Source organism: Sminthopsis crassicaudata, chromosome 1 (assembly GCF_048593235.1).
Source record: "Sminthopsis crassicaudata isolate SCR6 chromosome 1, ASM4859323v1, whole genome shotgun sequence".
NCBI classification, from domain to species: Eukaryota; Metazoa; Chordata; class Mammalia; order Dasyuromorphia; family Dasyuridae; genus Sminthopsis; species Sminthopsis crassicaudata.
Window position 1 is genome coordinate 58,490,614 of NC_133617.1, and position 25,334 is coordinate 58,515,947.

General features: G+C 39.2%; 1 protein-coding gene across 1 annotated transcript in view; it reads right to left on the reverse strand.

Moving 5' to 3' along the window:
* SIN3B (SIN3 transcription regulator family member B) overlaps nt 1-24,065 on the reverse strand; it is a 61,090-nt gene extending 37,025 nt beyond the window's left edge. The window contains exons 1-5 of the mRNA XM_074305797.1: nt 23,943-24,065; nt 22,847-22,953; nt 19,404-19,557; nt 5,569-5,769; nt 3,591-3,734 (exon numbers count right to left, since the gene is read on the reverse strand). Of these exons, the coding sequence (XP_074161898.1) occupies nt 3,591-3,734; nt 5,569-5,769; nt 19,404-19,557; nt 22,847-22,953; nt 23,943-24,065 (729 nt within the window). The remainder of the gene's footprint in view (nt 1-3,590; nt 3,735-5,568; nt 5,770-19,403; nt 19,558-22,846; nt 22,954-23,942) is intronic.
* Between the last annotated feature and the right edge of the window lie 1,269 nt (nt 24,066-25,334).

The window sequence follows — 25,334 nt, forward strand, 5'->3', positions numbered from 1 at the left end:
TTTCCTTTTTGATTTGATTTTTCTTGTGTAACAAGATAATTGTATAAATACGTATGCATATTGGATTTAACACATTTTTACCATGTTTAACATATATTGGATTACTTGCTATCTAAGGGATGGGGTGGGGGAAGGAGCGGAAAAATCAAAACACAATGTTTTGCAAGAGTTAATGTTGAAAAATTATCCATGCATATTTTTTTAAAATTAAAAAGCTTTAATTTTTAAAAAAGGCAAAGAAAAGAAATGCTGTCATGTACAAAAATGAGTCATCAAACTATTGGCTTGTCCCCTCCCAGCAAGGCAGAAATAAAACCACAGAGGGCACTGAATTTTAAGAACTGGAGAGAACTTTTAAAAGCAGCTAATCTAACCACAGCATTTTATAGATGAGAAAACAGGTACAGGGAAGTTATATTTGCCCAGGGTCCAAAGGTGAATAAGACGATCAGAGATCCAAAAAGAGGCTCATTACAAAATCAATGTTCTTCCAATCATAACAACCTGACTCTCATGTTCAAGGTCAAAAAGGGAGGGAGGCTAAAATTTTGGCTAAATATAAGACACTTCATCAGATCTGTTCAGAAAACAGACTATCCTGTTGAAACAGTGAAGTCCCTCCCTATCACTGGCAGTATTCAAATCCAGACTATACTATTGCCAATAATGTCAGGATAAGTAGGACCCTTTCTCACCTGAAATTCTAGGATAGATTTTCTCCAAATGTAGTCTTACAAATGCTGACACAGCCAAGGCATTGTATCACCTATTCTGGTACCAGCTTTTCTTGGTGCTTAACCCACTACTACCAAGTCAAATTGCCAAACTACTGGATAATTAACTCACCAATCCTAAAAATACTCACACATTTTAAAGTTTCCCACCTGGAATGTTCTATCTAACCTCCTCACCCCATTCTCCAATGGCTAAAACATCTTATCTTTCAAGTCTCAAATGAAAACCTAATTCATCTAAAAATCCTTCCCTGATACCATCAATTCTATCCTCATTAGAAAAATTGTGTCCCTTTTAGCACTTTAAATTCTTCTTACACATCTATCATATTCTAATTAATATCATAGCCATCCATATATTCTCTTCTACAAATTAGATGCTTACTGTTTAATGGATAAATGAAATTTCAGCCTTAAGCAGTGATCCCTTTATATAATTTCTCAACTTTTATGTACATACCATGACTTATTCTCTCCCTTCCCCCACCTCCTGTCACCTCTCATATTCAATAAATCTCTACCATATCTATCTGTTCCCTCCATCCACCTCAGGATAGACTCTCATGATCATCTTCTGGACTTCCATGACATTCTCTTGGCAGCCCAGAATCTGACATCCAATGTCTCTCTCTCTTCCAAACTCCAAAAGCTGCTAAATTCATCTTCCTTGGGCAAAAATCTGCTGCAATGACTCCTTGCTCCCACAGAATCCAGAGTTCTTTGTCTTTTACTCGAGGCTTCCCAAACCAAGTTACTTCCCTATAATTCTCCCCATGCAACTTTTCCACATTTACTTTTGTGGCTTTAGGTCTTTTGATTGCACTATTTTTATTATGCCTGAAATGCTTTCCACCTATTGTATGTTTACTCATATTTCAAAACCTTTTAAGCTCAATTCAAATGGCACCTCTCCTACAATTATTCCCCACAATTAGTAATGACCTTGGACCTCACAAAACTTTTTATGGACTTTTCATATAAAAACAATACGATATAAAATCTACATCTCATATGACCCTATTAGATTTGAAGCTCCATGAAGGCTAGGATTATATCTTTATTCTCCCATGGCCTAGCACAACATTGTACACAGAAATTTTAACTGCTGAATTTAATGTAAAATAGTTGATAAACATGGATACATGTATGACTACAGGATGTTTAAGGGAGACACTTTTAAATGATCTGGAGCACCCCCCTTTTTCTGATGAAGAAACAGAGGTCCAGAATGGGAACATTATTTCCCCACATCTCAAAACAACTCTTAGGAGAGCCACAACTCAAAACAGATTCTCCTGACTGAGTTAAGTGTTCTTTCTCATGTGCCACCCCTAGGGAACAGAACTGGGATATGTCCTCAGTTCATCTAGTCTCCTATTTCCTAGTAAGGAGGAAGTACTCAGGTGGAGTTCCAAGGCAAAAATGAAGAGGACTAATGATCTGCCACCTCCCACTCTCTGGACCATCTCATGAGGCTCACCAGAATCAGATTTCCCCAGCATATATATAGATATAGATATAGATATATAGATGTCAAAAACAGAGAGAACACCAGGCATCTGTTACAAGAGGACCCCACAGGCCCTCCAACATCTTATGGCACCTAATAGGCTTTACCTCATCTCCCTTCCCCTACCTCATTGCATCCTGCAACCTAGGATCCTTCAAGCAAAGATTGTTTTCAAAAAGAGTAGATGAACAGGGAAAACAAAGGTAAAAACCATATTTCTTACTGTTCATGACTACCCATCCTCAAATTCCATTTTTTCATTGTCCCCAAAACCCTCTCTTAGCTGCCACCCCCTAGCTCAGCCTCACTCCTCACCAGTGTACCTGTCCCAAATTCCTTTCTCCAAGGCCATGGGAACCAACTCCAGAACCTTAGGTGCAAATGCTTATTTTCCCCATATTATAAATCAAGAAACTGAGACCCAGAAATTATTAAACATTATTTTGTCCAAAGTCCTAAATTCAGTAAATGTCTGATCTTTTAATTAGCACTCTAGCCATGTAGTTGATGAATGTGTGTTAGAGTCTTAGCAAGGGTAGACACTTGCCAGATATTCCATGTTTTAACTCTAAACATGTTTTAAACAAAGTGTTCTAAATAATGGTAATTTTGTTTATAAACATAATCAGTATAACCCATTACACATATTAGGGATTAAATAGGTTTGATGGTCTGATCTGGGAACCCAACCAACATGTATAACATCTATAACAACATGAGAACCTTTTTTCTGTCAAAAGTCATTTGGGTATTTACAATATGACTCATAAGCCATATAAAATTGTCAACTTAAAAAACTCAAGCAGTAAGTTGTTGTTGTCACCTGCAATTGCTGAGGCGGGGGCCAGACCAAATGATTTCACTTATCTTATATAACCGAGGGGCTGGACATTCCCCATCCCCAATATATAGCATTGATCCCATGGGAAAATATAGTCTTGAGTTCCAAATAACCAACTTATAAATGGATTTTGGCAATATAACCTATATATATATACTGGGGACTGCCCATATAATGAATTAATTTTAGTGTTCTATAAAACCATGCAAGACGGAGCTTTAGTTTTATACTGGGAGTCCATTATATATAGAACCTTTAAGTAGTATTTCTATGGAAATCCCAAAAGAAAAGACATGAAACCCCTGCCCTCTAGGCTGAGCTGGACAAATGGTAGGAGACAGGAAGGGACCTCACACACATGCCAGGCCTCTGGCTGCCATCAACAAGTCAGCATACTTCACATATATAATGAAGTTTCCCAATTAGAAATGACCATAGCAAAAGGCCATAGAGTTATCCCTGATGAGCTCCTTGCCAGGCTAGTCCATCTCATCTCAGTACATACCAAAGATCTTTTGGCTTCTGGAAGGAACTGTCCAAACTCAGAGAGTAGATCCTCCTGTCCCCTGAAGAGATTAGCTACCTCAGTAAAGACTTCCTCCTCTGACATGCCCCGGAAAGGGCGTCCTTTAGTGTTCAGCTGCTCCTTCTGTCAATTTACAGGGAAGGAAGTAGGAATCATTAATGAAGAGAAGAGTCAAATTATTAACATTCAAGAGTCAAGTTATGGAGAGAAAACCAAAGAGCAGACCCTAACAGCCTGGCATGCAGTATGCTGCAATGCAGATGTGACTGTGTGCCAGAATCCCCAGTAACCACACTCCTCCACTTCCTTTCTCTGGAAGGGGAGGTTTTGTCTACACTTAAGTGACCAAAGGACTGCCTAGTAAGGAGCCAGGAGGGCAAAGTAAGAAGCAGTAACTCAACACCTCTCAGAAGCAAACACTCCTCAGAGAGATGATACTGGAGTAAATATAAAGGAATACAAGGGGAAAATCCACACCCCTTGTAGCACAAAGAAAGATCCCCAACAGTAAAGAAGAGAACAATTTGTCCAGGGCTTGGACATTTGCCTCAGAATTCTGGGGGCAGTAAACTTACTTGCCCCTGGCCACTCAGATCTAAGATAGAACTTAATGAGATAGGATTTAAATCTACTAACCTAACATTCCACCCCAACAGAACCTCCCTAACCTAATATTTGATTAGGAAATCCTAATTCACTTTTTTTCCTAAAAAATATAATTAAAAGATATATCTGGCCTTCTTCACCACCCTACTCCCACAGGATAACTTACGTTCCAAAGGCACAAAAATAAATTTGGGGGCAGCTAGGTGGCTCAGTGGATAGAGCATCAGCCCTGAAGTCAGAAGGACCCGAGTCAAATCTCACCTCAGACACTTAACACGCCCTAGCCTCAGCAACAAATAAAAATAAAAATAAATTTGGGACTATCTTTCATTTGGACACAACTGTAGTCCCTCATATAAGGATTCGGTGGCACTCCAAGACTCAGTCCAAATGCAACTCTATTCTGCAGTTCTATCACACAATTTTTTCTTCTACAGCCAAATCTCAGGCTGATGACTGACATAACCATAAAAAAGAATTCAAGATTTCTTATCAGTCTTAGCTAAAATGCCAAATAAGCATGTATATTTTTAGTAGGTTATATTAAGATCTTTGTTATGAAGGGCAGCTAGGTGGTGCAATGGATAGAGCATCAGCTCTGAAGTCAGGAGGACCTGAGTTCACTTAACACCTCCTAGCTGTGTGATCCTGGGCAAGTCACTTAACCCCAATTGCCTCTGCAAAAAAAAACAAACAAAAAAAAAAATCTTTGTTATTGATTCAGGACATATATCCATTAAGAAACAACAAAGCAGATTTCTCCTGATTTTTCTTGAAATCTTAAGTCTTATTTTTAGGACTTATATATTGCCTTCTTGGATAACTGGCCTTGGAACATCTAAATGGGAATCAAAGACTCAGCCCCACACAACAAATGGACTTTGTTAAGAAATAGTCAAATTCTCCTGTGACTTTCCCTACAGTAGGATGATCTATTATTAGAAGTATTTTAAAAATGGTTCTTTAGGAAAGGAAAATGAAAAAAGGCAGGGACTAGAGAGGCTTACCTTATCTGAAATATAGCTGAAGTTGGGACAAAAGTATAACCAGGGAAGAACATGAAGTTGTAGCTTCACATCCCCAGCTAGTGCTAGTAAAAGGAGCACATATAGTCCAAACCCAACAGCCACAAACTTATGCTTATTAAGACACTCATTCTGGGATCCCAAGATCTTATTTACCACCTAAGAACCAAGATGGTGCAGAGGCTTTTTGAAAGGGAAGTGACAGGAGGCCTATACTTCACCTCAAGAGACTTTCTTAAGTCATCAAATTCCTTTCATTTTATCTACACATAATCCTTGAGTAGTACCACAAACATATACCTTAATCTGACTCCCAGCATTTTTACCTGGTAAGTGTGTAATATCTCTAAGAATGATCTGTAGATTTCTGGGTGGTCAAGAAAACGGGTTTTGATCTTATTCACATAGCTTATAGCATTGTTGAATTCTACAGAATCAGATTCCAAAGGTCCCTGATGTCTGTCTTCCTTATATGGCAGCTGCTGCTTATAGTCATCTGCAGAGTCATTGCGATGGTGGGAATTCTCCTGAAAATTCAACCAGAAGACATTATCAGCACATCAGGCCTAGGATACAATGAAGTGATTCTAAAGAAACCTCTAAGTAATTCACACATACATATACACACATATATACATTTTAAAAATCATCTATATATAATGAACTCATGTGTGAGTTCTAATTATGTATTTAGATGTTTTATTATGGATTAGAAATCTCCACTGAAGAAAATTCCCTTTACCAGCACAAATCAGCAGCAACATTGCAACCAATTATCTTTGCAAATTCTCTAAGAGGTTGGGGTATTAGTTCAAAAAGGCAGATTTTGTCTCTGAAACTGATTATCTGCTTCTGTGTTTCACTCACTAGACAAGTTAAAACTTGGCATGTTCTCCATGAAGAAAAGGGTTTGAATAAAGTTTTATTTTCCTTTTTCTCCTTTTGGGGGGAGGAAGAGAAAATTACTTGCTAAATTCGAAAATAAAAAGAAAGATTTTTAAAATTAAAAATTGAAAAACAAATAAAGAAAGAAAGAATAATGGTGTAAATATAAGCCTAGAACAGTAATACTGCTTGCATGAAGTTGCCAACAGTAGCAATAAGCTATTCCCTGCTAGTCATATGTCAAGTTGATAAAAGGAAGATATCCTATCTGCTCAAGGCATTCTCTCATATATGAAGGAAAGGTTCCCAAGGTTTATCAAACCTAATGACTACCTTCAACTTCTGGTGATTAATATATGGATAAACATATATCCAAAAACTTGCAGAAACCAAAACCACCTATACCATATTAGATTTTTTTTTTTTTTAACATTCCAGGCACAAAACAGAAGACCTTAAGGATAAAGGCAGTGTTTTTAATGCTGTTAGCAGCTCAAGATAAGGTTTTCAGAAATGAAATGCACACTGGAATGTGAATAACTTCTTAAGAGGATGGTAACCAATGTGAAATGATCCAACTACTGGGGGGAGTAATTTGAAATTTGCCCAAAGAGTTATAAAATTGTGTATATCCTTTGATCCAGCAGTATTACTACTGGTCTATACCCTAAAGAAATCCTAAAGGGAGGAAAAGTATACACATGTATAAAAATGTTTGTAGCAGCTCTTTTTGTAGTGGAAAGAAATTAGAAATGTAGTGGATTGTCTATTAAGGAATGGCTAAGTTATAATGGAATATTATTATGCTATAAGAAATAATCAGCAGAATGACTTTTAAAGCCTGGAAAGACTTACATGAATTGATGCTGAGTGAAATGAGCAGAAGCAAGCAAACATTGTACACAATAACAGCAAGATTATGTAATGATCAAATATGATAGACTTGGCTCTTCCAGCAATTAAGTGATCCAAGACAATTTCAATAGATTTGAGGTGGAAAATACCATCTGTGGATGACTGAATGTGGATTGAAGCACAGTATTTTCACTTTTTTTTTTTTTTGCTTGCTTGCTTCTTCCTTCTCTTTTTTTTTTTTTTTCCTTTTTGGTCTGATTTTTCTTGTATAATACGACACATATGGAAATATGTTTAAAAGGATTGCATATACAGTATTGGGGAGGTAACAAGTGAGGGAAAAAATTTTGGAATCAAAATCTTACAAAAATGAATGTTGAAAACTACATTTGTATTTGGAAAAATAAAATACCATTGACAGGGAAAAAAGGGGGGGGTGGTTACTGAGAATGCAATTTGGATTTCTGGTTTAGGACTTAAAATATAAGAAGAGAGTACAACAAACAAGTGAAGATCGAAAACAAAAACATCTGCCTGGAGACTTCTAAATCTTATCAAGAGAATGATAAGTTGACATAAAATTGCCCACATAAATCTGTCAGATCAAAGGATAACAAACATAACCTATTAAGGAGAAGAGGTATAAAAGGACCAGAAGGCAACAACAGAACAAACACATTCAGCTGCCTGCACACATACACGGAGCCCAGGCAATAAGATAGATAACCCAGAGAAGTCAAAACAAGAAATCTACTTGACCTTAAAGGTCCCATTCACAGAGACAAGCCAACAAAGAAGTCAGCCATACTACACCGGCTCTACCCCAGGGCACTAAGGATGGATTAAAAAGTTCAAGTGAAGTAGGAATCTTGCTCCAAGAAAATGAAGCTGCCCGTCAGTATCAGAAAGGCCTGGAGCAGCCTAGGACTAGAATGTGCCTCATTTACAAGGTACAGGGCAGATGAAGAAAGATGTGTGGGCAAGATCTCTGACTTCATTAGTGTAAGCAGCTTTCCAATAGGGAACATCTCCATTGATGCCAACTGACAATTTGTCTAAGGATCAGTAAAGTTATATGCTTGAGAAATTCAAGAAAAAGAGGAAAACATGATGGCAGGAAAAGGGACATTAGGGGTCAGCTAGGTGGTACAGTGGATATAGAGCACCAGCCCTGAAGTCAGGAGGACACTTAACACTTTCTAGCTGTGTGACCCTGGGCAAGTCACTTAATCCCAATTGCCTCAGCAAAAAAATAAAAAATTAAAAAGTTAAAAAAGGGACATTAGACTGCAACTGAAGCAAGCTCCTGACCATGTGGCTTATCGATTGGATCACAAGCTCAGCATGGAAGGATGTTATAAAGACTTCAACTGTCCAGATACCAGCAAAAGCTTGTGTTTTGTGGTTTCCTCATATACAATCATTCTGGCTCTCCAGGTTCCTGTACTCCCCTCTTTCCTTCACTCCCAAAATCTGCTCTGTTTCCCAACACTCGCTCAGCCATCTCCCAGCCTCAGTTCTCTTCCCTTCTCTAAGACATCGTTCATTCAGTCACCATAGTAATATTACTCATAAAGAACAGGTCTCATCATATTATTGCTCTGCTCAATCAATTGCCTCAGCTTCCTACTACTCTAGGATCACAAACTGATACTTTGGCAGTTAGGCTTTTCATAACAGCTCCCACATGCCTTTGTAGCTGGACCAGACATGCCTTTGTAGCTGGACCAGACAGGACTCCCCTGACCCTCCTGTGGCCTCTATCTCCCCCGGGGCACAATCTCTAGCTTCCTTCAAAGCCTAACTCTCAACACTTACACTAGGCCTTTAGGGTGCCTGCATATCCCTGGAATGACTAAAGTCTTTTTTACTTGCTTATGAAGAAAGAGTCTTAATCTTAAAACCGGGAAGTCCTGGCTATATATCTATGTGTACATATTACCCCTCCAACAGAACGTTTCATTCTTTCAGGGCAGGGCTTATATCATTTCTATGTCTGTATCCCCCCGAGCTAGCAGCATCTTGGCAAATGGCCAACAGTTAATAAGTACTAATTGATTATCTTATTGAGAACTGATATAAGGAAAGAATTTCCCAGCAATTGGAGCGATACAAAAGTAGAGTGAGCTGGTTCAGAATTAGAGCAAATATCCAGTGTTAGCTGTGTGAAACAGAATTTTTTATGGTATAGATTGGAATAGTTCTTCACTGAAGCTCTTTCTCCTGCCAATGCAATCACCCATAATGAACCTGACCTTGTTTCAGAAGGTAGAGCTGCTTCTTCTCCAAGAGGAACTCCATATTCTGGACCTGATTACCACGAACAAAGAACATGTTGTTGGGGGGCGGGGGGAGTAGGAATGTTAGGAATTTAGAGGGGAGGGAGGTAGGAAGGAAGGAGGGAGAGGGAAGAGGTAGAAATTATTTTGTTGTGGTGAGATTATATCTGAAGTATTGCTTAGTTTAGGTATCACATTAATTAGGCAAGATTAATAAACTGGATAATCTCTAAAGGAGGGCCATGAGATGGGGATGTCTAGCCTACGCATAGGGAGAGTGTGGGAGGCATGTGTGTAAAAGTCAGTTTGAGAGAAGTCTTCAATTATATAAAAGACTCTTCAATTATATAAAAGACTATCACTTGGAAGAGTGATTTAAGATTTTTGCCGAAGAGAAAATAACTAGGATCAAAAAAGGAATTTAATATGAGTTTTCAACCAAGAGTTTGATTTGTTCCCAATCCCTCTTAATTCTAGTACCTTTTATTGCTTTCTTTTTATCTTTTACATAGTTTGCTTTGCATATATTTCCTTTCATGTTTACTCTAAGATTATAAACTCCTTGATGGCTGAAATTGTCTTTTACCTCTTTTATGACCCTATGTGACCAAACACAGTACTTGACATACAATAGTCACTTAATGTGTAATGACAGACTGATTGGTTGGTTGGCTGATCCTTCTGTGGTATGATTTAGTCTAGATCTATCTACCTTCCAACTCTGAAATTCTATGATTCTGTCCTGGTAAATATTAGGATTTGATCAAACACTATATAGGTTTCATAAACAAAGAAGATCCAAGCTAGTTACAAAAGCAGTTAAAAGCTTACCAAATATTACAAGCTATGAAGATGAAAGCAATGGCAAGGAACTGAGAATGACCACCAAGAAAAAAAAGAAAAGAAAAAAACAGACTGATGAGAAGGTAGACAATTCCAATGTTGCTTATAGCCAAGGAAAATGATCTTTGGACTGGGAAAGACAGAACAAAAATGATTAAGAGAAAGCTGAGCTCCAAGATCAGTGAGATGAAAATCCAAATCCTCAAGTGCATCTGAACAACACCAGTGCATTGGAAAGAATGAGTAGACATGATGTTAGAGTCCCTAGTAGTGATCTGTGAACAATCACAGAGACAGGGAGAGAGACTGGAAAAATAGAAATAAGCAAATATTTGCCCCATTCTCAATCAAGAGAAATGAAAGGAGTTTGCAAGGAAAAACTTGGGTAAGATGCTTTTTTAAATTCTGTAATTACTAAGGGAATTATATGGAGTCATTTAGAAAAGGAAGTAGTAAAACAGTGAACGATAGCAAACAGTTTAACTTAATCAAGGACAAATTCTGCCAGACTAAGTTTGTTCTGGAAGAAGACAAGATAGCTAGGCTAGTAAATGAAAAGAATGCTATAGAGGGAGTTAATATCTGAACTTCCATCTGACTTGCAGCTGAAGTGCATGTGTGGCACCTCCTCCACTAGAATACGAACTCCTGAAGAGCACTTGTATCCTTAGCACGTTGCACATAGTCAATGCTTAATTAACAATTTATTCATTCTTTCAGTTCCAGGAGAACATTTTACAAAGGCTCTCATGCTATTCTGGTAGAGAAGGCATAAATGAGAATTCAAAAGCAATATAAATCAAGTGGTTTTGCAATTAGGTGTATGACTCTGAAAGGAGCTGTTCTTGTCAAATTTGGAGTCAGGCCTATAATGAAGTGGTCCAGAAATCTATCTCAGGCTCTGGGAAATTTTTACTAGAGACTTTAATTATACAGATGGCATACTTATCATGTCTTTAAATGACATTATACAAAGCTGAAAGGGAAAGTTAGCCTATTGGAAGACAGATGAGATTCAAAGAGCTCTTGACAAAGTTGACAGGCCAAGCCCAATGAGATGACATTTAATAGGAATAAATGTAAAGTCTGACACTTAGAATCAAAAAATCAACTGTACAAATACAGGGCCAGGGAGATGAGACTCTACCACAATCCTTAAAAAACAACAACAACAACAACAAAAATTTGAGTGGACTGCAAACTAAACTGAAATGAAAAATACTAGAACAATCTTTGGATTCAGGATGATAATACTGAAAGCAAGTCACGTGAGAAGTAGTTGATGAAACTGGGGATGTTTAGCTACAGAATAAATATTAGGAAGGGCTATTCCAGAAAGAATTAGAAGCAGTGGAGGCAAATTTTAGTTCCATATAAAGAAAAAAGCTTCTTAAATAACAGATAAAGAGGTTGGCCTGGAATCAGGAAGACCTGAATTCAAATCCTGCCACACACACACTTAATAGTTATGTGCTTCTGGGCAACTGAATTAACCACAGTAGGCCTCAATTTCCTTTTCTGTAAAGTGGAAAACAACAACAGCATCTACCTCATAGGATTGTTGTGGGGATCAAATAATGTATCTAAAGCACTTAGCACAACACCTGGCACACAGCAGGTGCCATCATGACTACTACTTGTCTTGAAAGAAAAGTGCCACATTAAATGCTAACACAAGAAAGAACAAAAGGGGAAATTTGTGGAAACTGTACTTTACAATTAGGCTACAAGAGGAATATAAACCTCTCTTCAGAAGCTCCAAATTGGAATTTCTAAGGAGAGGAGAGGAGAGAAAAGGAAAAGAGAGGAAAGAAGAAATTGTTAACAGTGATTTTGAAAGTAGATCTCAAAGTGATGAGGGCAGTAAGTATAATTATTTGTATTTTCTCTGAATGTAAGACTGTATTTCTGTCTAGAACCAACTATAAAAGTCCAGCTACAGGAAAATTCAGAGAGTACAAAAATGCATTTTCACATCATGAAGCTCAATTTAATTTCTTTGATTCCCACCTTTTCCTATCAAATAATAATAATAATAATAGATACCATGCAATCAAACACTTTCTTCTTAGAAAAGTACTTTTCCATATATGACGTTAGCTTTGAGAAAAAGCATGATGTAATGGGGAAAAAAAATGGAACTGGTAAGGCCCAGCTCACACATTTATTATGTGATAAGTTAACATCTAAGCCTTAGCTTCCTTCACCTAAAAATAGGAATAATAAGACCTGTATGTACTTCCTGCCTCACAAGACTGTTCTAAGTTCGTAAAACTTTACAGAGCTAAAGAACTAAGCATTATCATCATCATTATCATTAGTGATTAAGAGCCTTGAGAAGTAGACTGGGGGTCAAATCATGGTCATTTCTGACTCATTGCTCCCCCTACCTTTAAAATATAAATCTTATTTGTAATACCAGTCTCACAGGGTTCATGTGAGGAAAATGTTTTATAAAGTCATAAAATAAAAATGTGAACCATACAGTATTTAGCTTATTTACAATCATTAAATTAACTGTTGATGTTCCAAATGTGTGATTTTTATTCAGTGACAATGACACATTACTAGAAAAAGAACTATACCACTGCCTGCGTTGGCCCCCTGCACACTTCCAGAAACTGTGCCCCAGAAGATTTAACTCACTTAGCTTTGGAGCCTCAATCCTGGGGCCTAACTATACTAATTAGTAAATGTACACTATATCTAGTTGACCCCAACCATATTTTATATTCCACCCAAACCATTTTCTTTTTACATTCTTCCCACTCCCCCTATTTATACTTATGTATAAGTATACACATGAATTGACTCTCCAGATCATCTCTGTGATTTCCTAAATCAAAACATCAAAAATAATTTCCTAAATCATGACCAGGACTCCTCAAATAGGCTATGTCAGCCAATGAGACTGTTTAAGTTCCTTAAGGGCAAAGACTTTGTTTTGATGTTCCCAGAACTTAGCACAAAATACCTAATAAATGCTTCTTCATTCACTCATTTTAATATTTGCATTCTAATCACAAAACAAACAAATTACATCTCCATAGAAGAATGGCTCACAGGTTTTCTTGAACAAAGAATTTACAGAACAGGTTTCACTGTGGGCCCAAAGGCAACCAAAAAAATCACTTTATATAAGATAGTTGATATCTTGATTTGCAGTATTAAGCGCATAAGCAAAAAGGCTATGAAAGCAACTACACCAAGTGGACTGACATGCTGAGGAAGAAAAAGAAGAAAACAAATTGTATGAAGAACCTGACAAGAGTTTTCAAATCAATTTTACATCTTTAATACTCAATAGCTTTAATGTGAAGGGAAGACATTGAAAACATGGTAGAAGAGAAGATTTTGGATTTTAAAATGAGATAAACTAGAATATTACTCAAAATTGTCATCCCTAAAAAATGTCATGCATGTATGTCATAAATACTTTTTCAAGGGGACAATTAAAAGGTGGTGCAAATGGCAATACCTATAGCATCATAGAAAATGAAATTGACTATATAGAAAACAAGAGAAAATGAAAGACCATTACAGAAGATAAAATGAACAATTTTGACTACATAAAATTTAAAAGATTTTGCAAACTAAAGCAACACAGTTAAGGTTAGAAGGAAAAGATTTAACTGGAAAATATTTGCAAGTTTCTCTGATGAATGTCTCATTTCCAAGCTATATATGGAACTGATTCAAATTTAGAGGAATAAAAGTCATTCCCTAAGTGATGAATAGTCCAAGGATATAAACAGTTTTCAAGGGAAGAAATCCAAATCATCTATAGTATAAAGGGAGAAAAATGCTCCAAATCACTAACAATTAGAAAGTGAAAATTAAAGAACTCTAACTTGTTAAGGACCATGCCCAAGTGTGAAGGGGCAGTTCTCCAAAAGCCTCCATAGCTATAAATCATAACACCCTTGAAGAAATCGCAAATCAGCCTTTACTGACACAGCTGTTGCTTGTGGATTGGGAATGAAATAAATTGGAGGCAAGAGAGAAGAGAAGAGAGGTCAAAGAATAAAACTGCCTCTCAGTTTCTTTGTATCATCATCCTCTCACATGAAGGGATTTATTCTGCTGATCAGAATTAGATCCCCAGCAGCCACTAGTGGTGGCTCCCATAACACCCAGCAGCCGCTAGCTGGTTGCTCCTGTAACAACTTATCATATTGGCAAAGTTTGTAAAAAAAGGAAAATTACAAATATTAGAGGAACTACAGAAAAACAGGCTCAATAATGCACTTGCTAGAACTATGAAAGTTCTATTCTGGAAAGGCCATTCTGGAAATAACATAAAACTATGTCAAAAATGTCACTAAAGTATGTGTACTCTGTGACTCAGTGATACCACTATTAGGTCTACATTCCAAAGAGATCAAATAAAGATGAAAAAGATCCAGATGTATAAAAATGTTTATAGGAGCTCTTTTTTGTGATAGCAAAGATTTGAAAAATGAGGGGGTGCCCATCAATTAGGGAAGGTATGAACAAATTATGATATATGAATGTAATGGAATATTATAGCACTATAAGAAATTACAAGGGACAGTACAGGAAAATCTTGAAAGATTTGTATGAAATGACGCAGAGTGAAGTGAACAGAACCAAGAAAACAATGAACATATTAACAACAGTGTAAAAAAGAAAAACTTTGAAAGGCTGAAAAACTTATCAATAAAAAGACCAACCACAATTCCAAAGAACCCATCATATAACATGCTACGCTACCCATTTCCTAATAAAGAGGTGATGAACTAAGCGTGCAGAATGAGGCACATATATTTTTGGACATGGACTGAGTGAGCGTTTGTTTTGCTAGCCTACAATTGGATACTAAGGAGGAAATCTCTGTATCAAGTCTCTTTGTGAAGTTAGACAAAAGACTATCTAAAAAAAAAAGGTCAAAATAAACACCAAATCAGAAAATAAAGAAAAATAAGATGGCTATGGTATACAATTATAAGGGTTTCAAGTCAATCCACTTAGAAAAATTAAAAATGAAAAACAGATAAAAGTTAAGATATCAGCTCTTATCACAATTTCTTTTTTTCTTATCACCAGAAGTATAAGTATTGTCTTAAGAGGAAGTCAAAGGGCCTCGGTTATCAAATATAATCTCCTAGTTAAAAAAATTACCAAAAAACCATATGACATCCAGGGATAACTGTAAACTACTCCAACCATTCTGGAAAGCAAAGGGCTATAAAACTGCATTACCCTTAAGCCAGCAAGAGAGTGAAAAAAGGAACTAGATATATAAAAATTTTAATAGATACTCTTTTTGTGGTGGCAAAGAAGTAGAAACTGAGAAGTGGCTGAACATCTTATTATACAAATGTGATGGAATACTACTGTGCTGTAAGAAATGACGAAGAGAATGGTTTTAGAAAAACTAGGAAGACCTATATTAACTAATGCAAAATCAAATAAACAAACCAGGAGAATAATATACACATTGTATAGTAATATTGTAAAAATAATCAACTCAAAATAATTCTGATTAGCACAATGACCCAACACAACACCAAATATGATGAAATATGCTATCCACTGCCAGATGAGAACTAATGGACCCAAAAGGCAGACTGAAGCATATTTTTTTCTTTTTCTTTTCTAGAACATAAGCTATAATGCAGAAATTTGTTTTAAAAGACTACATATTTTTCTTCCCTCCTCACTGAGTGGGTAAAGAAAAAACAAGTGAATTTGGAACTGAAAAAAGAATTATAAAACTGTGCTTAAAAAATTAAAATTAAAAAAGAAAGAAACAATGAAGAGGACTGTTTTGGAAAAACCTGAGAAGATTGAACAATTTATACAATAAAAACTATGCTGTTAAGATAATCAACTTTGAAAGACTTAAGAACTCTGATCAGTATGAGGACCTATCACAGTTCCAAAAGACTCGAGATAAAAAATGACATCTATCTTCAAATAAAGAAATGATGGACTCAGACTGCTGAATAGAACATTTTTTTCTTTTGGACATAGTTAATTTGTTTATGTATCAACAGTTTTGGAGGTTGAATGGAGAAGGAATAAGAGAAAATTCAGAACTAAAAATAAAATTGACTTTAAAAAACATTAATGACACTAGAATCACCATATTTGGACACTTTAAGATCCAATGTGCTCCATTAAGAAAATTTCTTCCTTAAGAAAAGAGAAATGACACTTTAAAAGGGTGAAGTCTAGAAGAATGTCTAAAACTGATCAAACACAGAGAAGGAACTCATTAGGAGGCCACATAGTTTTTAAAGTATGTAGGAACTAATAATCAAGATATTTCTTAAGAGGAAGAATGTTCCTAACCAGAGGGGAAAAAAAAAATGGATTTTATGTATTACCCCCCAAAAGGCAACAAGAAAACAGAAGCAAATAACAACTTGTAATTTATCAAGTAAAACCTTATGAGAATGACCTTCACATGTATCAAAATCATCCTTGGTAAAAATTTGATAAAAGAACAAATAGGCTTTCACAGAATTTTCTATGGTGGACCACATGTTTAGCCACAGAATTCCAATGTATAGCAAATAAATACCACATTCTTCTGTTTTTATTTGCTGATTAACAAAAAAAAACAGAGCAAAAAAGTAACATAAGCCTCTATAAAATTCAATTTTGTTTATTAACAATTTTCTGATTATCATCAGTATGCAAGGCTTTAGAGTATTTACCATCATAATGATGGATTTATTAGGCAAAGTGCAAACTGAAAAGAGATTCCCATAAATTATAAGACCTCAAAATACTATTTGAGGATGACATATGCATACTCCAGTGACTGCTCAGACTGCCATTCAAAAGAGGCCTAGAAATTTACATGGGAAAAATCAAGTGGTTCAAGATGCCTATCTCCAAAATTATAAAACATACATTTGGAAAGGCAGTGGGTTAAGTCCATTACATATCTACGCTGGGCATCACTGAGTATGGATAACAAATTTGTCCAAAGGTGAATAAAAGAGTAGGTTTTCTAAATGCATTTAGGAAACCACAGTGTTTTCAATCTGCCCAAGAAGTTATTGCCCAACAGAAATCCATCTTTGTAATACCAATATTCTCCCAGTGATACCACCTGGACTCAAAACTGAAGTTAATGCAAAAAGACAGACATAGTCAATTTGCATAGGCTTAATAACACCAACAATTATTCAAGCACAAATGGCAAAAAGACATCATTAAGAAAATGTATACTCAAATAAGGAGATGAGCAAATCAGGTACCAAGGGTAAAAGGCAGAAAACAAATAGCCAGAGTTAAACTGGGTTCTTTGAAATGTTAAAATGCCCTAAAGGAGGGTCTCCAATCTATTCTATCACTGCTCTGTGGAAGATTTAAGTCACAAATCATACAATGGAGAAGGAAGTTATAATCTATTCCTTAACCACCCTTACTACTAAGTTTATAGATCTACAAAAATATGTAGAACTAATGTTATCTCAAAATCTAATTTCTAATAATAAATCTATGATTTTTATTAAGAAACACAAACTCTATACTCTGACTCTGAAATTTGTAAACATGAATTAAAAGTACTTCATAATTCCAGTCATGTGCTCCCAAATTACTTTTTAAAATGGAGAAGCAGATTCCTGAAGAAATGATAGCAAATACCACAGAATATCTTTGTCCTGGACTAAAAGATAATTTTTCCCCATCCCCATACACATCATCATCCAATTTCTTTACTACTTATCCTTATAACTCTCTTTACAATTATCCCCTTAACATGGAAAGATAGATTTTTCAGAGATCATCTAATTCAATCCCCTCCTATCTTTTTTTTTCTCCTACAGATGCAGAAACTAAGACCCAGAGAGAGAAGTGACCTGTCTGAGGTCACAGAATAACAGTTTATAAAAATCTTGATATGAATTATATCTTCCTAGATCACCACACTGTGAAATGCAGTACTTTATCATCTCCGTAAGACGTGGGAGGAAACTGAAGGTCAGAGAGACAGACTCCCCAAGGCCCACCTCACTACTGGGCCTGACTACACCTGGCTGGTCTCTGCCCACTACACTGAACTGCTCCAGCCCAAAATGCTGTCTAGGTGCTGCTGAGAAGGGCTATCCGGGTTCTCATCCCTTCACCTGTCCTAAAGGAGTCTCTGGGGCAACCCTCTTTCAGAGAGGCACGAAAAAAAGAGTTCTCTACTAGCTCAGATCCTGAAGAGATACAGTAGGTGGGCCTGCAACCTCAGATGTGTCTGTAAATGGTAGGTACAGATAATGATCCAGGTCCTTTCTGACCTATCTTCAAATAAAACTTACCTTCACTCTATAGGGTCACATTTCTTGCATCCAAAGAGCAGGTACCCACAACTTAAATATATTAAAGCTTTACATATATTAACTGTAGGACTCTGAGGTTAGGTACCATGGTGAACACCTGCAATCCCAGACCTCAGAGCCAGGGGCTGGCAGATCTGGAGCTCAAGAGCCCTGAGCTGAAATGAAGTAAGCTGATCAGATAACTACACTAAATCTGGCATTGATATGGTGAACCCCTGGGATGGAGAGGGGCATGGGCTAGGAACAGCTTAGAAACAAAAGGAATAGGTCCAAAGCTCCTCAGTAATGGGATTGGATCCATGAAAAACCTCTGCACCTATCATCTGAGAAAAATTAGGAAACTCAGTCTTTAAAAAGAAAAAAAAGAAAAAAACTATAACTTAATCAGTGCATATCTCCTTCCACCAAATCACTCCATGCTCAATAGATGGTCTCTATAAAAGGCAATGACAAAAAAAATTAAATATCCTGGTAGCCAACCTCCTGAGGATAAGCAGATCTCATCTCCAGGTATTAGGCAGTACCAAGGAGCTAGGACTATCTGGTACAGTCTTCAAGGCCTTAGGATTGCCTCGCATTGATAAAGGGACATTATTATTCATTCTTGGCCTGAATACAGTTTTACAACCTAGAATATGTCTGAAAATATATTTAAGCCCTCATAAGGGAAGTTAAAAAATGAAATAATTTACCAAGAGCTGTTGGCACGATCCTTTCTATTCAAAATAAAAACACATTTCTAAAGAATTAATCCATGGTGTGAAGGCTATGAATACCTAACCAGTATTTAGAGTCTATGGGTTTTCTATGTGTATGTTTCCATATATTTTAGTTTGAGCCAAAATTGATTAGCAGAGGCCAGGTAGCAATATGTGTTCTAAATTGCAATCAAAGCAACTTACATATGCTGGAAATCAAGTTCTGCTCTCCTTGTAAAGTCTATGCACATTATGTGGATACACTTCAGTCACTCTAAACATCTCAACATACCTGACTTGTCAACGGGGCCTGAATGCTTAATTTGCCATTCTTTGGGATTTCTATCCTGTATCCCAGAGGAAGAAAAGCGTTGAATCCAACAATGAGGTCAGGGTGTTCATGGAAGAGCTGAGACACTCGCCTGATGACGCCAGGAGTATCAATGCTAAAACAAGAAGTGGAGTGGGCAGGAGCATTAAGCAATGAACTCTCTATGACAACCAAGCTTCCTCTGAGTTACCCCTTAAGCTTCTAGGGCTCTGCCCCTCACTTACCAAGAGGTGCCCAGGCTCCACCAACTGCCCAGAGGGGCAGGCAGAATACTGGATGGAGTGGAGCACCAAGGGCACCAGCAGGATAGAAGCTCAGGCCATCACGATTACAGCTACCGTGTTCCCACATCACCACTTACCAAAAAGCCAATCCGCCATCTAGGAGAAGCTGCAGAGTCCCAAAGCACTTCGGCACCTCAAATCACTTTATCAAAGCCTGGGGCCGGCTGGAAGCCTTTAGGACAGAGCTCCTCACTAAATGCTGGTGCTAAGAAACTGGCCAAGATTTTCTGCAGTGTGACAGCTCACCTGACTATGCAAGTTTGGGACCAAAGGCCATGGAGGACAAGACAAAGAATGTCCTATATGCTGTGAAGAAAGAGTTACCTGGAGAAAAGGTAAACCCTAATTAAAACACCTCAGAAAACATGACAGAAATGATATTGGTACAAATGCTTAACGCAGTGCCTGGGGCATAGGAGGTGCTCATAAATGTTTATTCTCCCTCCTCCTGAAACAAAGCCCTGCCACACAGGCAGGGGGCTTGGGCCCCAGTTCCATCAGTCAAATAAAAAGGCTCTGGCAGTCAGTTTGCTAAGGGCTTTCCCAATTCTAGGTCCCTCATAGTTAGCCAAAAATTATTTATTAAGCACTTATGTGCCACTCTGTGAAATGAAAGGTCACAAAAGGAAAAAAAAAGAGAGTCCCTGCCCTAAGAGAGCTCAGGCCCATGGGGAGGCCATATGAAAATAACTTTGGACAAACAAGACCCAGAAAAGGTAAGCTGGAGGTAACCTCCCGAGATGGAAGGTCTTGGGGAAGGAACAATCCAGAGGCCATTGAATCATAAATAGCATGGAGGGAAATAAAATATAAGACTGAAAAGACAAGGAAGGTCCCCTCCAAGTCTGAGATTCTGTGTTCTATGTTCTAAGCTATTTCCCAGCTCTGTCATTGTGTCTCTTAAAAGCCTCCTTACTTTGAATCCCTTTCCCTTCAAGTACACAGTTAACTGGGAGAGATACTTGGCCAGGGAGAAGGGGGAAGAAAACTCTCATAAAGCCAATAGACATCCCTAGAACAGCATTTTTTAGCCCAGGGGTCCTCAAACTACGGCCTGTGGGCCCCATGCGGCCAGCTGAGGACGTTTATGCGGCCCAGCCAGTTATGGCAAAATCAGACCCAAAGTGAAATTTGACCTAAACTCCGTTAGCAACGCACACTTCCGGCACTGGACTAAGGTTCATAGTTTTTGTTTTTACTATAGTCCAGCCCTCCAACAGTCTGAAGGACAGTGAACTGGCCCCCTATTTTAAAAGTTTGAGGAACACTGCTCTAGCCTCTGTTCTCAAGTTCCATTTGGTAGTAGAAAAAGCACTGCATGGACCTGAAGAAAAAAGACCAGGGTTCAAATCCCAGGTCCAACACTTAGTAGCTATGTGACTTTGGAGAAGTCATTTATTTAACCTCTCAAAGTCAATTTCCTTCTCTATTAGTTGGGGCTGATCGTGCTTATGCTATATTTCACAGAGATATTATAAGAGAAACAATCTAAGTCTTGAAGGACCACAGAAACAAAGTATCACTTTGTTACTCAGTAAGATACTCTAAGATTACACAAAGGTACTCAGTAAGTAAACAGGTTGTTTCTGTTGTATAATAAGTAACCTAGCACAATGGACTAAAAGTATGAAGTGTTTAAAATGTTACCTAATTTGAAATGGATTAGCTTTTTAAAGCCCTCAGAATGCTGACGTTTTGCTGGTAAGGATTCCTAGATAGATGAATACCTCCAATTCCAGAATGTAGTTTTTTTGTTTGTTTTTTGTTTTTTAACAAACTAGATGGTAAAGGCAGCCATAAAGAACAAAAAAGGTACTGATTGCCTCTTCTCATGTCTACCACCTCCTGTTAGTCCAGATCCCAGAGACCTCTCTTACTCTCCCCGCTGGTGAATTTGCATCTACCTCATACGGATCAGGCTTCATAAAACTTCTGCTCTAGAAACAGTCATCAAATTAATGCTACCTTGGCTTTGGAAAAGGCATGATAATGATAAATGACTGCCCAATGGCCCCATTCATAAGCCCAGAGATTTCTGAGAATAAACCTTCCCTCCAGAGCCACCCATCCCTTGTAAATATCAGGGTCAAAGACTCAGTTTTTGCATTTATATTCCCAGCACCTAGGATTTTTCTCCAGAATCCATGGGTATCCTAAGGTGCCTTTTACATTGAAATTCTTTCCCTAATCTCCCTTCCCAAACTAACTCACTAAAAGACAGGAGAAAAGGCTAAAAAAAAAAAAAAACACCAAGAGGCTCATCAACATCCTCCTCTAGCATATGTATAGAAGGTGAACTATTAGTAGCTCTGGAAACCATCAAAGTCCAGCTTTCTCCTTACCACTTAGCTCGGCTTAGCACCCCTGCCCCAAGGTAACTGGCCCTCAGGCTTCCCTCACTGACCCAGTGTTTTCCTAAAGTGTAGGTCTATGCAGGTCTGCCCAAGTCACCAACTCAAACTCCAGTAGCTCCCTATTACTCCAAGGAAAAAATATAAATACATGTCTGTCATTTAAACCTCCTCATAACCCAGACCCTTCCTATTTTTTCATCCTCTTGATGGATCATTACCTTCCAGAGACTTTAAGGTCAAACACAGTTGGCTTTTTTGCTATTCCTCATAGCCAAGGGATGCAGGAGGAAGAAGGCTGATTTAAAGAAAACCCGGATTCAAATCCCAATTCAGCCATTTCTTATCTGTATGACCCTAAGAAGTTGATTACCTCTTTCTGCCTTTTTTTCTCATCTGTAAAGTAGAAATAAGAGCATCTACTTCAAAGGGTTATGAGGGTCAACATTTATAATGTACAGCACTTTGCAAACCTATAGCTGGGAGATGGGCTTGGCCAGGGATGCACAGCTAGCTATGCATGGGATTCATTTAACTTGGGTCTTTCTTGACTCCTAAGTTCAGCACTCTCTCCACCATCCCATGAAACCTCTGCACCTGAGTGAACCTGGGTGATAAGACTTAACCAGTTTAATTTCCCAATCTTTAAAACGTCAAAACTGAACTAGAGGAGATATTCCCAAGATCCCTTCCAGCTCTACATTGTGTGCTCCTCCACAGTGAGCTAGTGGCCAACGTCTTACTTAAGTAAGGGCTCCAGCATTATTACCTTTGGCTCTTGAACTCCTTCATGATCTCCAGGAAGCCATTGTAGGTGGCAGGGTCACTCCCAAATCGGATCTTCACCTGATCCAGATAGGAGAGGGCATCCTCTACCTGCAGATACACAGTGGGATTTTGGAAGGAGAAAGGCATCTTGCCCTTCAAGAGCAAAGAAGGGAAATTGAAAGCCAGGGGGAGGGGTGGAGAAGGGAACCCCTAAAAGGTGAGAAGGGGGTGGGTGGGAGAAGTGAAGAAGTGTGCCTGAAACAAGGGCCAAGAGGATCAGCTTAGAGCCTCAGGACAGAGGCCAGCAGAACTCTGTTAGATGAGGTTGGCAGGCCAGGGGCTGAGCCCTGTGGAGAAGGGTAGTGGACCACAGGTGGAAGAGGGCAGTTGCTGCTAGGAAGGCTGCGGGGCCAAAAGCAGCAGCCCATCCCGAGACAGAGGAGGAAGGTGCAATATTGGAAAAGGGGGCTTGGAGAAGGAGACATGGGGAAGGATGGGACACTGGGGGGGGAAGGGCAAATGGGAGCGCTGGAGAGCCTGTGCAGGGAAGGGAGATGACAGTGGGGCACTGGGAAGGGGCTGTGTATTGAGGGGAGAAGGACAGTAGGGGGCTGTGCAGGGAAGGGAGGAGAAACGGGAGCACTGGGGGGCTAGGCAGGGAGAGAAGGGGGTAACGGGGGCACTGGAGGCTGTGATGGGGCGAATGGGGCAACTGGGAGGGACTCCCGGGGAAGACGAGCATTGGGCACTAGGGAGAGGCTGAGCAGGGAAGTAGGGATACGGGATGCTATGCATAGAGGAAAGGGGAAAAGCTGACAGGGGAGGACCTTGACTGGGGAGGGGAGAAGGGGACCCCCCGAATGGGGACATGCAGCGGATAGAGTTTCGCAGAGGGAAAAGGAGGGCACTAGGAAAGGAAGGGGCTAGGCCCAAAGAGGGGAAACGCAGGATGAGCCCAGAGGCTGGAAGGGTGAGGACCGGGGGCCACCGGGGCACCAACGGCAGGGGGAGGGGAGGCGACGGTTACTATAGGGTGCGGGTGGGGGGCAGCGGTTAGGGGGAGTGCAGTTCGAGAGGGGCGGAGGGCGCGCGCTCACGTGCACGGGCAGCTTCTCCTGCGCGGTGGGGCCCGTGCGGCCCCAACGGGCACCGCTCATCCCTCGGCCCCCGGCTCCGGCCCCCGGCCCGGTACCCCCGCCGCCACCGCCACCACTCGCCATATTGGAACTAGGCGCAGGAGCGACCCCGCCTCGCTCACGTCAGTGCGCCTACATGACGTCAGCGCGCTGTGTCCACCCCCGGGGCGGAGTCCAAGGGCGAAATTTTTGGACGAGTGGGTGTGAGGCTAAAGGGCTAGCTCCGCTTGCCCCGAGGCGAGGTCCGGCGAGGTCCCAGCTTCTCTTTCCCTCGCAGCCCCTCTCGAGTCTCGTCTTTGGTGGGCGTTGATGGCCTACCACGGAAGCTCGAGATTCTCCCCCTTTAGACCTCGGTAGTGGACGTTCGAACCCGGCTCCTGAACCCACCGCGACACCCGCGGCCGGCGTTGGGCACGGTGGGCTTGCGTGTGTTTTCAGTCTGCATATAACTTTGCAGCTGCCTTCAGCGAGCTCCCAGGCGGATGCAGCGTTCGACGTTGTCCTCTTCCCTTCTGCGATCAGTCACTGTCAGCATCGCTCTCTGGGCAGCTCGTAATTACTCTTTATTAGTAATCCTGTGATTATAAACACACCTGGAAAGAGAGATGAGAGATCTCTGTGATCCCCAGCTCGGCAAGAGCCCCCCAGAAGAAGCGTTTTAGGACTCTCTTCTCTTACTCCAGAGAGGGCAGGGCCTGGAGTCTGAAAGCCCTGAGTTCAATTTCAGCCTCAGACATTTAGCAGTTGTGTTACCCTTCCCCCACTTACCTTCCGGGTTTGTTTTTTTTTTTTTTTAATCCGTAAAAGGTATAAATATAGCATCTATATCTCAAGGTCGTCAAGATAAAATGAGATTATATATATAAAGCAAGTACTATATAGATGATAGCTAGTTGAACATTTATTAAGCACTGTGTGCTGTTCATCTTGGTATCATGGAGAATGACATGTCTTCCATCAGACTGGTGTTTTGATTCATCCTGGCTGTGGCATTTGTTATTTTGACATAGCTACCACCTTTTCCTTTATCCCTATAATTCATGGACCCTTTTGGCAGTCTGATGAAGTCTGTATTCTCCTTTCCAGAGTAATATTTTAAATAATTGAACGAAATTCTATATTTTAGTTAGAATATATGAAAATAAAGATGTAATTTTCCTCCGTCCCAAGTTCATGGGATGAATTCCCTGTAATTACCTTAAGTATATGTGGAATCCTGCTTTCAGATCATTTAGTTGAAGAGGTATCCCGCGTCATTGGTGGAACTAGTTACTGTTTAGTAGTTCCTATATCAATAAAATTGCAGAATGGGTTTTTTTTTTTTTAATGGTTTAATTTTTTAATTGGTTTAGT